Below are 14,615 nucleotides of genomic sequence, written 5' to 3'. Positions count from 1 at the left end.
ATAAATGATTAAAATCTTATCTGCAAGGTTGACTGAATCATCCATTTTAGGTGGACTAATTTTCTAGGTAGAGGAACTTAAGATTTTCAAGATAAACTACATTTAAGCAACATTATAAATGTTCCACATGGCTTTCTGGCTACTATTCACTAGTACTATCACAGGAAACTACAAGTGATAAGCCAACGACCACCGTTTCCCCTTGCTGTGATGTGCCAGGACTTTTTTCTTCTTTCTGTTGACCCCAGATTCACCTTAATAGAGCTGCTCCTTCCCATCACAGACAGCCATAAGCCTGTCAGATATCAGTCCATCAAGAAATGAGACAGAGGGAGAGAGAAAGAGAGAGAGCGAGACAGCAATGAAATATGAAGGGAAGAGAAGGAAAGTCGGGGGGGGGGGTTGGGATGATAAATCAAAAGATGAGGTCTACATCGCCTAATGACCAGAATAAACCTCTTTCCTGTTCAGTGACAGAGCTCAGAGTCTCTGCAGTCCTTAAGCCGTGTCCCTCCTGATCCAGACATCCACTACCATCAAACCAGGATTTATGACGCATCACAACCCCATGACAACATCCAGCAGCTTCATAATCTCATATTTTTTTCTGCCCGTGCCTGACATTTCCAGCCTCGACATTCACTCAAGATAAGCCAAAAGCCCTCTGACAGGATAGAGAGCACATATAAAACACACGCTTAAGAATTTAACTGCCCCCTTCACAGGAACTCAGTTCATGAGACGCGACTGCAACTGGCACAACATTTCATATCAGACAACTCAAGAACCCATATTCTGTTATAGAGAACACAGGTCTGGAACCACCACAGACCCTCAATAGGGACACACTGTCAACAATATGTGTGGTCAACCAGCATGGGTTTTTAAATTGAGACTCTTTTAGGAGAGAGTTTGACGTAAAAAAAGTTTAGTTTGTCATTTGAACTCAAATTTTTCAGGCAAGTGAACTTGAAAACAGTGGTGCATAGAAGAACAACTGTACTCATTAGGCCCCGCCCAACTGGGGCAGGGTTGACAATCTTAATTTTGATGATCCAATATCGATTCTTAAATCCAAAGATCAATCTATGCTGTTTTCAGTAGATGTGTGAACAAAACTTCACCAAACATTATTTGTAGCAAACCTCCTATCATTTTACTTTACTACTAGTTACAGCACAAAATAAACATTAATGAACATCAGAAGGTTGAAAGATACAGAACAACTTACGGAAATAAGTATCATGTCTCATGTAATTGCTCAATCAGTGTTTTAACTGTAGAAAGACATCAATAAAACAGCTTGTAAACAATATGTCACATAACATTATTTACCTCAGGAAAGCCATTCAATGTCCATAAAAATAACTCTAGTGGGGAACATTTGTTAAATATATGCACTATATTACATATTCATCATATTTTTATTTGATGATGTTGGAGTAATATTTGTTATCTTTAATATAATAGACATGCACCAACTGACAGGGTTCCCTGTATAGTTTACATCATTATTTGGGAGATTGTTTTCCTTAAGAAAAATTCCACTGTTCTTGAGATATATCCAAATCAAAAGCTTGTGAATCAAATCGAATCGATTTGGAAAATCAGTATCACACAATTTTTTTGTCTATATGCCCACTGAACTTAAGTGGCCCCCGTACTGATGATACAAACATATCATGGTTCAGTGCAAAATAATATGAAAACAGACCAGTAGGGCACTCGGGGTTCAGACTAAGTAAGTTAATCAAATGTGAAAACCGCTTTGAAACTCTAATATTTCATCCCCCAATCCAAAATATGTGAATATAGCCTTGTAATATGCATACAGTATATAATTCTCACCCCCCAAAACCTCTGATGTGACCAGCGTTGGGAGAGCTAACTCTGCAATCTGGTATAGTACGCCAGGGAGTTCGAGAGATATCCAGCCGCCTGGCCTAATCGATCCCGTCCCTCTTTCAGTTCCTTAATAACTTCTCTGCTGAAAGCCCTTCAGTTCATCAGCGTTGTCTTTTAATTAAACGCAATCGCTGTGCCGCTCACTGGTGGAAAGTCGACTCCTCCAGGGGGGCGGTGCTGTTTGAATACACTGATAATGAAATTTGACATTGCTGGAGATGTTCAACCATTATTCTATTTCTCTGTGTTCTCAGATAACTGCGATAAAGGCCTTTAAGTCTTTCATATCCTCAAGTCTTATTTCAAAATGGAGAAGGGATTGTTCTCTGTTGAACTTACACATGTACTGTAAGAAGATTAATCAATTAAGCCCCTGCAGATAATAAAAATAGTGAAGCACTTTAGCGGAAATATCACTTTTAGTCAAGGAGAGAGAGCACCAGCAACAAAGAGATATCTTTCTGCTCTTTAAACATTGAGTATTTGTTCGAGGAGTGGCAAGTTATTACTGCTCACTTTTTCTTCTTTTGGAAAAAATGGGGCCATGGTCTTATCTTGGAAAAGGGTCCATGTTTTTTTTTTAGATCCACTGTACATATAAAGTCAAGACTTGGGGTTTTTAAGACCCCATGAAATCGACATTATGAGTTCTGTGGTTTTTAGCCCATGTGTGCTAGCTTTGAGATCATCTACAGTATATTGTAGTGCACAGGTTTTAAACTTTTTAATGCCACAGACCCCTAAATTTGATGATCTCATTATGAGGGACCCCTTCTAAAAATGCAAATACAGATAAACACACTACTGTTCAAAAGTTCGGGGTCGGTAAAACTTTTTAATGTCCTTGCAAGAAGTCTTCAAAGCTGCGTTTATTTGATCAAAAATACAGTAAAGACAGAAATATTGTGAAAAACAAACTCATTCCCAGCCAGTAACGGAATTTTCCGGATTTCCGTGTTTTCACTGTTATATGGTAGGGGGTGCTATTACGAGAATCTCCGGATCAAAACACAGGTAAAAAAAGGAGCAGAAACAAGCGATAAAAGCATTGCTTATGCACGTTATAGTCTTTGAAAAACAAATTTTTTTGTTCAAAGTTTTGCTTTTTTTATGAAACTTACCCACATTCAAGTGTTAATAAAAAAAATTATGCATTCCGCTTTTGTTTAAAAGCAGAGGCTCTGTTCTTTCTTTTGACATATTGCATGTTCAGATAATCCTACAACAAAATATTCAGGGGCCATGAAGTTTTTGTGAAAATGATCAAAAACGCTGGTGGTGGCTGGTAACGCTGGCAGGGAAAGAGTTAAAAAATAACAATTGTTCTTTAATATATTTTAAAATTAATACTTTTTATATTATATAATATTTTAACATATTTTTTATATTAATACATTTTGTGAAAACCATGATACATTATTATTTGGGATTATTTATAGACAGTTCAAAATAACGGCTTATATAAATAGTACTAGCAAAAAAGAAAAGTCATTTTGTTTAAGTTGATACAGCAGGACTTTTATATGTATAAACTTCAAGAGAAACATAAAGCAAGTCAATTTAATAAAATAATTACAGAATAAATAATTAATCTCATGATTTCTAACCAGTCGTTAGGAGGCAAAATGAAACAGTAATCATTTAAAATTATATACATTTTAATTCTGTATTTAATTTTGACAATAACATTACCAATTAACATAACATATTTAACCCCAATTTATTTTATTTTATTTATAATATATTTTACACCAACAATTTCAAACTAAAGCCAACAATCTCCAATCAAATCTATCTAATACCACCTGCAACTGTCTTGCAATAGCAAGTCACACATCATTGGTTGGGTCTCATTCCACTCCCTTGTTTCCCTATGATGCGAATCAGTAGATCATAAACAAGAATTCAGGCACTAGCAAGGGCCTTGGTCAAATAAACACTGATAACTCAATATTACCCATAACTCAATTACAAAGTCAAGCATTAAAAATAGTTTGTATTTATCAAAACGTTTCTGCTGATGGATATCCTTCTGCTGTCAACTGTTGTCAGTTGTGTTGTCCTGCCATTTCATTGGGTCTTTAACACCCCGTTTAAGTACACACACTCTCAGGCACAGAAGCCTGCAAGAATTATAAATACATTTATAAGCCCAAATAATAAATTCTCACCTTTAATGTAAACAGCACAGTTGCTCTTTCCATCCTCTGCACTGACCCACATCATGTCCATCAGCCAGCGAGGACCTCCACTCAACACCAGCGAAACCTGTAACACAAAACACACACATCAGCTGTTTCTAAGACCCGCCAACTCAAACAAACCATCTGATTGACATATAGATTAACCAACCACACTTGCCATTTTTGTGTTACAAATACATCAGACGGTCAGTGGCGTACTGTGGATACGCCATCCAATGGTGGGACTGTCCTAGTGAGCTTGTTTAAACAACTTCAACCATGAATTCATCATTCCCAAAAGCCCTTCCAAAGATATATCTCCATGTATGTGTGTGAGAAGAGAGGCGAGCAGGAAGCCACACCCTGTCCCGCTCGCCCTATGAATGCCTGTATTGTTAGAGACCCTCTGAATGTTCAACCTGATCAGATCTCATCCTTTGGGAGGTTTGGAATCCAGAATGGAGCGGCATGGACTTGGAGACAGAAGAATCGGAATGCTGAGCACTGATCTTTAGACACATTGTACCCCTCTATCACCAGCATCACAGCTTCCTGAAACCGGCACACTGGGAATTTAAAGAACCGGCATGGGTTTCAAAGGGATGGACAGAGGATTTGATTTTATAATTGGAAGACTGAATTGAATTGATATTTTTATTGAAAAAAAAAATAAAATTGTGCTTACAATTGTGGGATATCTGTGATGTTGCTAAGTACAAAAATACAAAAACACCCCACATCCCAAACACCCTAATTGCAGGACAACGTTTCGACCATCAGGTCTTCATCAGGCACAATTTTGTATGGCTTCAGAAGACTTGGAATGCAACAAGTTCTTTAATAAATACCTGTGACTATACTTTTATCTGTCTGTTACACATTTTATGTTGTTCAGAACTGGTTAGGTTTAGAGTTAGGGTGGGGTTAGGTCCTTAAAAAAATCCATGAAAGTATAAATATTAATAATATTTATTATTTTACAAATACATGCACGAATGAAATGCTTCTTAGTCGGACACATAAGGCAAGTAATTGAAAGCAATTGGTTTCCTAGTTCGTAGATATAGCGATGCCTAGGGATACCTTTAACGTCTTGTAGTGACACTAAATTCGCTTGATCATGCTTCAGTTTTTGACACCTTGGGAGTGAGAATGCGTTGTCATAAATAGTCTTTTTAAAAGTATGCTTAAGTCTACTACTTTTTCACAAGTGTATATTTTCTCTTTGTGTCTGCCTCTCTATTTCTAATAGGCCGTAAGACAAAGCCCTGCCGGCCCTGTCTGGAATTGACCAGTCGGCAGGAAGATGATACGATTCAGCAAAAATGCAGATTTGGCCCGAGAGAGAGGGAGCGTGTGCTCCCGGAGAGATAAGCACAGTGATAACAGTCTGAGAGTCTGGAAAGCATTTGGTTTCCTTTCCTCCCCCATAGGGATATAAAGGGATGATGCTGTTTTAGAGCTGGATGTCTTCTGATCCCTACAGGTAATAGAGATCATATCCACTTCACCTCAAAGGGCTGCAATGACTTAATCTGAAATTAGTACAAATTGGTGACATGGGGCTTTGCTTGGGGTCCCTGCATGTAAGTAGAGACATTTATGCCAAACTAAATCAAAATACAGGGGTTAAAATTTTAATTCTGTTATCATTTAAGTTGTTCCAAACCCGTATGAATTTCTTTCTTCTGCTGAACACAAAAGAAGATATTTTGAAGAATGACGGTAACCAAACATTTGATGGACCACATTGACTTCCATAGTATTTGTTTTCCATGATGACAAATGATGATGACAGAAGTTTCATTTTTGGGTGAACTATTCCTTTAAGGCTGAAATACACTACACAACTTTTAGAATCTTTTGATTAATTTGTAAATGGTTAAAAAGAAAAAAATGTGAAAAAAGAGAAAAAAACACTAAAGGACTGAGGATCACTCACTACCAGGCTTTCATATCGTTTCAAACACAAAGGTCACACAAAGTCCCAATTCAGAGCCTGCATCCTGAGAAGGCTGCCTTTGAAGGCCGAAAGCGGCACGACGAAGGCTGTCCCAAATCGATGGCTGCTTCGAATGCAGCTTACAAATGCATCCTCCTTTCCTTGGGCAGTGAAGAATAGAACAAGTGGATACTTTGCAGTTCCGTCTCCATTATTGGTCATCGAGGTTGGTCTCTAACAGAGCCATTGAGAAAGTCAGCTCTGTTATTGTCACGATCCGATAGTGTGATGTGGGCAGCCACACTTTCGTTTTTTTTAAGTCTGGTCTGTTTACACTGAAACGTAACCCTGGAGTTTTCAAACTAAAACAGGGTCTGCAGCGTTTCCAAAAGTCTACGTTTTCAAGGGTCGTAAACTCCGGAGTAGAGTAGACACCATGTGTAACCGTAGCAAAAGTTATGCGTTTTAAAACGAAAACACACTTGTGTAAACTGGGCCATAATAGTCTGAAGAAAAAAGTCCATCATACACTATGCAATTTTCTGTGAAATCTGTGAACTCTGACTGAAGACTGCAGACTTTCGGCAACTAGTGTTGACTCGTCCAGACTGTAAATCGGGAAAATATCTGGACAAGTCATGTAGTGTATTCCAGCCTTTAGAAGAATTTGATGAGAAATATTCATATTGATATTGATTCATCTTTTTAGATGGCAGATTTTGGTGTCTTGACAAATCCATAAGTACATACATTTTCATTGGTCTTATTGTGAACAATTAATCAGTGCACACAATTTTAAAGAAAAAAGCTTTTCAATCATTTTTCATGATTCACTTTCTTTAAAGTCCCCCTGTAGTAAAAATTTGTATCCCTTAAAACTCATCTTTGATCACCAAAATGACATATTTAAAAGTTTTTTCCTTGGAAAAAAATGTATTCATGCCTTAAAATAGCTTGAATGTAACTCTGCACACCCTTGCCTCATTTAGTATACGCGGTTCAATGAATATGCAAATTAGCCCCGTCTCGACTCACTCACGCCAGCTCAGAGATCCACTTGTTGCCGATCACATGTTGACGTGATTGGTTACAAGGTAGTTTGTGATGTCAGAAACACCTGCGATTTCAAACCGCTTTTTTGAGACTGTCTTTGGTTCATTGCGGTTTTAAGGAGAAAATACTCAGCAATGGTGTTGACTGATGAAGTTTTGTCTTTGAGCATATTAAAAAAAACAACACAGACACAAACAACATTAAAATCTTGATTTTCACCACAGGGGGACTTTAAAACTTTCTCTGTCTCCCGAACATTTTTTTTTCTACTGATGCTGCCAAGGCTACCATTTAGAGAAAAAAAACCTAATTATTATTTTTATTATTATAATTATAACAATACTCTCTGGAATATTTGATTCTGATGGGGCAATCGTGGCATGCTGTTGTAAAATGTAATTTTTTTAATGACGCTGAACTGTAATGGATCATAGTCCCAGGCAACTGATGTAATGTTTTCTGAATATTTATGTTGCTCAGGCAATACAAAGAAGCTAGGGCAGTGGTTCACAACCTTTTTGACTTGAAGGCACCGGGTGTCCAACACAATATTCAAATGATTTCAGTTTAAATTATGATTTGCATGTGTTTTTTTTAGCTTTTAAATTTAGATTAGTAATAATGTATTCATTTAAATACCTAAGTCAGGGGTGTCCAATCCTGCTCCTGGGGGCCACTTTTCAGCAAAGTTTAGCTCTAACCCCAATTAAACACACCTGAAAAAGCTAATCAAGGTCTCACTAGGCATACTAGAAACTTACAGGCAGGTGTGTTGAGGCAAGTTGGAGCTAAACTCTGCGGGACAATGGCCCTCCAGGACCAAGTTTGGACACCCCTGACCTAAGTCATTGCAGCACCCTTGGAAGTTTGCTGAGGCCCCCATGGTTGAGAACCACTTGAAAGGGCATGTTTCATACACTTGCTAGTCTCTAGATGTCCCAGGTGTTGCTTTCAATGCAAGTTGAGTTATGCACAGAACTTTAATACTTATGGATAGAGGTTTGTTGTGATCACAAACCTAAATTATGAGTGATAGTAACTGTGACGCTTGCCTTGTCTCACGAAACACCAGTAAAAGCATTGTGGTGAGAACCAGAAAAAAATATTCATACTTTACCTTCCACGTGTGACCTGTGTACTCACTTACAGTACGTATAGTGTCTCTTTTTAAAGACTCACCGTCAGAATGGAGCCGCAGAAAGAGAGAGAGGTTTGTGCAGATCTGACTGTGTGGGAATACTTCATGAAAAAGACAGAGTCTACACAGCACTCCACTCTCCTTGAGTCATTTCTTTCTCTTTTTGCCTGTCTCTCTCTCCGCTGAATCCTCTTTCCCCTTATCAGGCCAGCACAGGCCTCCATCGGCCTCTCCCCACTCTGACAGGAGCAACAACAATGGGCCTGCGATACCAGTCCGCTTCACAGGGTAAACCTGCCACGGGCACAGATTACCCGTGACACACACACTCACTCTCTCTCTGGTACACTCCAAAACACAACACCACCTTCTCCAAGGCCTCAAAATACAAAATGGACACAAAAACCTTTTAAATGATTTAACTTCTCTCCCTTGCTTTCTTTTCAATCTGGCCGTCTGATCTCTATGTCTGTAATTACCCACAATTCACTAAGACTGTATACCAAGTAAAAATTATGTGGACAAAGCCAAATCACAATAGTACTGAGTTATGTTAAGTCACGTGATAATTATAGTATTTATGAGATGAATGCACCAGAACAAACACCACAACAATGTCATAAGTATCAAAACTATGGGCACACAATTTTTGGGTGTTAATTAAAGAATCATGATGGAAGCAAACTAGTTATAGGTCATATAAACAAATTTATTGAGGAGGTTGATAGTATAATGTAGTTTGCACATGTTTTCTCAGTTGAAGATAAATAATTCTGATAAAAGTGAAGTTGTTAGCCCTTTTGCTAAAAGTCTAAACAGACAACTACATCTCTGTACACTTAATGTGTTTTATTTTATTTTCATTTTGTTGCAAGCATAAAAAGGCATAAAAAAGCTTCTTAGTTGGTAAGTGAAAAAGAAAAAAATCAACTCAATTGTGATTCGATTTGTCAACTACACATTGCTCTGAATTATGACCTAATTAGAAAGAACTGTCCCAAGAAAAGCAGGTTAGCATGTCCACATTTTGCAAATAAGCAAAACAAACAACCCCCACCTTGTCACTTCCTCCTGTGGCCACCTCAATCTTCCCTGGGAAAGGACCCCATGTGGTGCCTAGTAGAAGTGCCTGACAAGAAAAAATCCTTCTCTCCCCTCCTTCACCAACCATTTTCAGCTGACCTGTAGAAGACAATAAATAAATAAATATATATATATTTTTTTATGTACACTAAAAACGTCTCTTCCAAGTACACTACTGTTTAAAAGTGTGGGGTTAGTAAGATGTTTTATATATTTTAACAAAGTCTCTTATGCTCACCAGGTCTGCCTTTATTTGACAAAAAAAAAAAAAAAAAAAAAAAAAAACACCATTTGAAATAACTGTTTTCTATTTGAATATGTATTTAATTCCTGTGATGGAAAAGCTGCAGTGTTCAGTCTTCAGTGTCACAAGATCCTTCAGAAATGATTCTAATATGCTGATTTGCTTCTAAAAATTTGTTTTTCTTATTACCAATGTTGAAAACATATGTGCTGTAATGTATAATTGTATATTAAGTGCATTTCAACTTTAGGAACAACCCATCAGGGGTAAGCTGGGGATTAGAATCTTGCTCAAGGGCACAATGCTGAAAGTTCATCAGGTTCAAAACATTCTTTACAGTTACCAGCCCGGATATTTAACCAAAACACCACACCACTCCATGAGCAGACTAAGCCACAGTGTGAGCACATAGGAGCTCAATTAGAAATCATACACCCATCCATTGGACCCTCTCCTGGGTGACCCTGCCTGTCTCTTTGATTAGGCTTTCGCTCACTGCTTTGACAGGGTTTCAGATAAGGTGGATTAAGCCTCTTTCTGCTGAAAGTTTTGATGTGAACAGTGCAGAAGCGTGGTAAATTATCCAGTTTCAGGAGGAGATGTGGAATGCCGGCAGATGGATTGATAAATAAAGAGAATCTTGAGGCAGTGCTTTCAGGAGATCAGGGTTAAGCCTTTACCCATCCCCTCTTTGGATTAATAGATGTATTTAACTACAGACTGTATTTAACTAATATAGCAGTGGGGGCTATATTAGTATATATATATATATATATATATATATATATATAGCACAACAATACTTTACATATGATGACATATATTTGTACTTCAGAGCAATTTAAGGGCAAAAAATGTCAAATATGTCTTGTAACCGACTGCAACTAAATTAATGCATAAGTTGGTTTTTGTTTTATGAAATCAAAAATTCAAAATAAATTAATTTAATAAATAGTAATAATTAATAATAATAATGTAAATGATAAATTATAAAGAATAAAAATAATTCAATAATAAACGAGCAGCAGTGAAAAGGAAGATTTTTAGCAAATAACGACAAAACAACAAAATTCTGCTCTTAAAGTCATTTTTTATGAAAGAAAGAAAGTCATATGGGTTTAGTGCAAATGAGGGTGAGCAAATTATAAATCTGAGACTGTACATTTCAAGGTAACATGAAACCACATTATAATAATATTAATTATTAATAATAATTACATTCCAGAACTAAGTAGATTTGTGAAGGTTAAAGAGGTAGATTAAAAAAAGATATTTATAGTTTCTGTCCTCCTCATTGACTTCTATTGTACACACGCACACACACACACACACACACACACACAATGGAAGTCAGTGAGAACCAAAACTGATTGGCTACCAACTATTTTCAAAATACTTCAGGAAGTCAGATGAAGTATAAAGGATTTTTGACATAAACCAATAAGGAAAGTTGTCTTAGCAAGTTGTTACATTTTGAAAAAAAGATTACAAAATATATATATATTTTATTTCTGCAATAATGTGCACAGATCATTCACAATAACAACAGCAACGTGTATTAAAAATAATAAAAAAGGGTCCATTTTGATTTCATGTTAACTTTAAAACTAAGAACAGACTTAAAATTTAATCCAGTGGTTGAGAAAATCCAAGTTAAAGGCTACTTCGTCAAATTGCGGAAAAAATATTTTTTTCTTTCAAAATATTTTTGTAGTTCCACTTCAATACATCAATTATACATTAGAAAACTCACAATGAACTTCATTTCATCTAAAAAATGTAGTCACAGTTCAAAGCACTTCGGGAACATTGGAGTACTAAAATAAACAAAAGTCATTATCCAAAAAAATTACTGAGGGAATATATGCACTGTTCTTCTACATCAGGGCCAACGTGAACTAATCAAAAGCTCTGTCTGCCACAGAGAAACCAGCAAACCGCCCTTTTCTACACCTCTCTCCTTCCATACTGTCCCTCTCTTCCATCTCTCTCTCTCTCTCTCTCTCTCTCAGTGGTCTAATCTGTGAGGGACTTAAAGGGACCTTATCTCCGGGCTCTCCTGCTTCATTTCATGCTTGATTTACTTTAATTTGTCTGATAGGGCAGCAGGATTTGGAGACGGCCCATCTTTGGCTTGGGTGACGAGTGAAAAAAAAAAGCCACTCTGATATTTCTCTGGTACATTGTCGCGGGTTTTTGACTTCTTTCCTCTCTCTCTCCCTCTCTGCCACGAGTTCCTGGAGAGAGAGACTGGAAAAGGGCAAGAGAGAATGTGTGAGAGAATGAGAAAGATCTCAGTGTGGTGTTGCAGGCTGTTTGAGTGTGCTTCAAGTCAAGCAGCCAGAGAAGAAAAGGATTGTGGGAGTGTGGCATGATTGTGTGATGTAGTCCTTCGCAGGCTAAGATTGACGGAGGCAAAGTGCACTACGTGAATGAGGGTTCAAACTGATCGTCTGCCCTGGAAATACAAAAGACACATGTTATACTCAGTTTATTTAAGAAAATGAGGGATAAAACACAGTGGGTCTTATTTCTGAAACACAGATTTTTGTGTATACATTTTTGGTGTGTAAGTTGTCACGATGAACTGAATGAGACAATATAGAAAAGAAAAGTTTTACTGGTAACACTTTACAATAAGGTTCATTAGTTAACATTAGTTAGTATGTTAATGTACATGAACTAATAATGAACTGCACGTATACAGCATTTATTAATCTTTGTTAATGTTAATTTCAACATTTACTAATACTTTATTAAAATCTTGTTAACATTAGTTAATGCACTGTGAACTAACATGAACTAACAATGAACAGCTGTATTTTTATTAACTAACGTTAACAAAGATGAACAAATACAGTAACAAATGGATTGCTCATGGTTAGTTCATGTTAGTTCATATATTAAGTAATGTTAACTAATGAACCTTATTGTAAAGTGTTACCAATTTACTCAGAAATTGTGGCCTAAAAAGTCTAAAACATAAGTAAGAAGATATAAAAAATAATCAAATATAGCACACATTTTTATTTGGGAAATTAATCAAATATTGTGTAAAATATGTACATTTAATCTCCATAATTTTGTAAATGGCTTATTTGTGATCAATCAATTGCATGGGCACTGTGTAATCCATAAGATTAGACTAAGTAAATGGATAAATGTCAAGGTAAATTTAACAATAAATATGGGTATTAGGATGGGAAGTATTGCAAATGCATGTAAGGAACAACATGTGATTTTGGGAGCTCGCTTATATGTGCATTAATATCGGTCTGATGTCAGCAAAACATCCATTCATTCATCATATTAAAGCCCATTCAAAGGTGTCTGTCTGACTATCTTCCCCGTCGAGGCCCTTAAAAGGGAAGCAAAGAGTTTCGACTTCCTCTTGCGCGTGTTTCGGGCTAAAGCGATTTACTCTCCGGGCTCTTTTTTTTAGCTGAAATAAAACTGACGAATAAATTCATCTCCCAGCGGTGAAGGGCAGAGGGCTTCACATTGACAGTCTCTGTATTTGAAACTCGAAAAATCCACCTCCTCCCCTCCCAAAAAACCAGCTCCAAACCAGAGAGCATTGAAATTCCCCTCGCAGCGCTGCACGGGATTTGCTAAACGGCGGGGTGTGTGTGTGCGTGGCTGATAAACGGAGTGATGATCCAGCAACACGTCTTTATCCTCGCGCTCCGCTTTAATTAACGCCGGCTTGTTTGTTGAAAAGATGATTAATATGCCAGTGAAAATGGCCTAATTGAATACCGCAACAACCCACACAATCAGGGAGGAACACGCTGTTTTGTTTTGTGTAGATTAGCCCTTTTATCAATGTCATTATTTATATTATTATTATTATTACGTGGTATTTTAATTCAACTGACAGCCCCATCCCCCACACCCCTCCTCCAGGCTTAAGGAGGGACAGGCGTATCGTACAGACAATGAATGAGCCACATTGTGTCCGTTTGAGGAGGGGTCAAGAGGAGCCAGAAACTTTTGTCAGCCAGTCAAAGATCTCTCGGCTCGGGATGATTTTTGAAGTGAATGCTGTCCTACAGAAAGGTCACATGTATGTTTTATTCGAGTTATTTCTATTTCTATTTTAGACCACCTCAGAAAATAATTTTCAACTCATCCCTCGGTTGGACAAAACAAGCCATTTTTGTTTATTGGGAAGGATGGTTTAAAGTCACAATGTAACAGAAGTAATGGCAGATATTTTCTTCCATATTGTGATGTGTACACCCAAGTGAAACATTAATGAAAAAGAAAAATATTCATGGTGGATCTATCTATCGATTGTTTATTAGACGGCGGCAGATCTGAATGCGAGCTTGCAATCGATTGTAAGAAAGAGACGGGGTAAAAGGTTGAGTAATGACATTTGGCAACTTTAGTTTTTGTTATACATGTTACATGTAGGCTACTAATTAATGACAGTAAATGATTCATAATTACAGGCAACTTACTCCAAACCACAGTCTGTCACTGTAAAATAAGTACATGTTGTTAATTAATACTACTCAGTACTTAATTGTATAACTAATTAATGTGTAACAAAGACACAATGTGAAAATGTGCAACCTGACATTTTTCATTAATCCTTAAACACATACCCGGGACATCATTCACTATCCTCCTCCTAATTCATTTTTTAAAGTTATACATCAAACTTCTTAGCATTCCTCAATCAATTCATTCTAAACAATATAGCAAAAAAATAAAAAAAATAAAAAGATAAAAGAATATCTGTTTTCCATAAATTTTTGTCAAAATTGTATCGGGTCACTAACAACCCAGATGTGTAACAGAGTAAGTATATTTTTTCAGCACAACAATAATTGAATCTTTGATGACTGAATAAGTGCAATTCACTCTTTATTCAACAAGGTGGCAATGTCTGATACACAATGAAGTGACGTTTCACTCGAAGTTACCGCAGGCAGGAAAACAAAAGAATAAACTATCAGCAAAACTTGAAATGGTTCAGCGATTTATAGCAGAGCAAGTACTGAACGCAATCAAACATTAGTGTCACTGTCACTTGATGGTGAATCAGGTGAAGAAGCT

The 14,615-nt window shown here is 37.0% G+C and overlaps 1 protein-coding gene across 1 annotated transcript in view; it reads right to left on the bottom strand.

The window, feature by feature from the left end:
* Positions 1 to 14,615, bottom strand: part of zfpm2b (zinc finger protein, FOG family member 2b) — a 44,600-nt gene that overhangs the window by 11,617 nt on the left and 18,368 nt on the right. The window contains exons 4-5 of the mRNA XM_084423830.1: positions 9,279 to 9,403; positions 4,077 to 4,173 (exon numbers count right to left, since the gene is read on the bottom strand). Coding sequence (XP_084279956.1) covers positions 4,077 to 4,173; positions 9,279 to 9,403 — 222 coding nt within the window. The remainder of the gene's footprint in view (positions 1 to 4,076; positions 4,174 to 9,278; positions 9,404 to 14,615) is intronic.

Source organism: Rutilus rutilus, assembly GCF_951802725.1.
Source record: "Rutilus rutilus genome assembly, chromosome: 11".
NCBI lineage: Eukaryota > Metazoa > Chordata > Actinopteri > Cypriniformes > Leuciscidae > Rutilus > Rutilus rutilus.
Note: the sequence above shows the minus strand (reverse complement) of the source record. Positions and strands in the feature narration are given on the sequence as shown.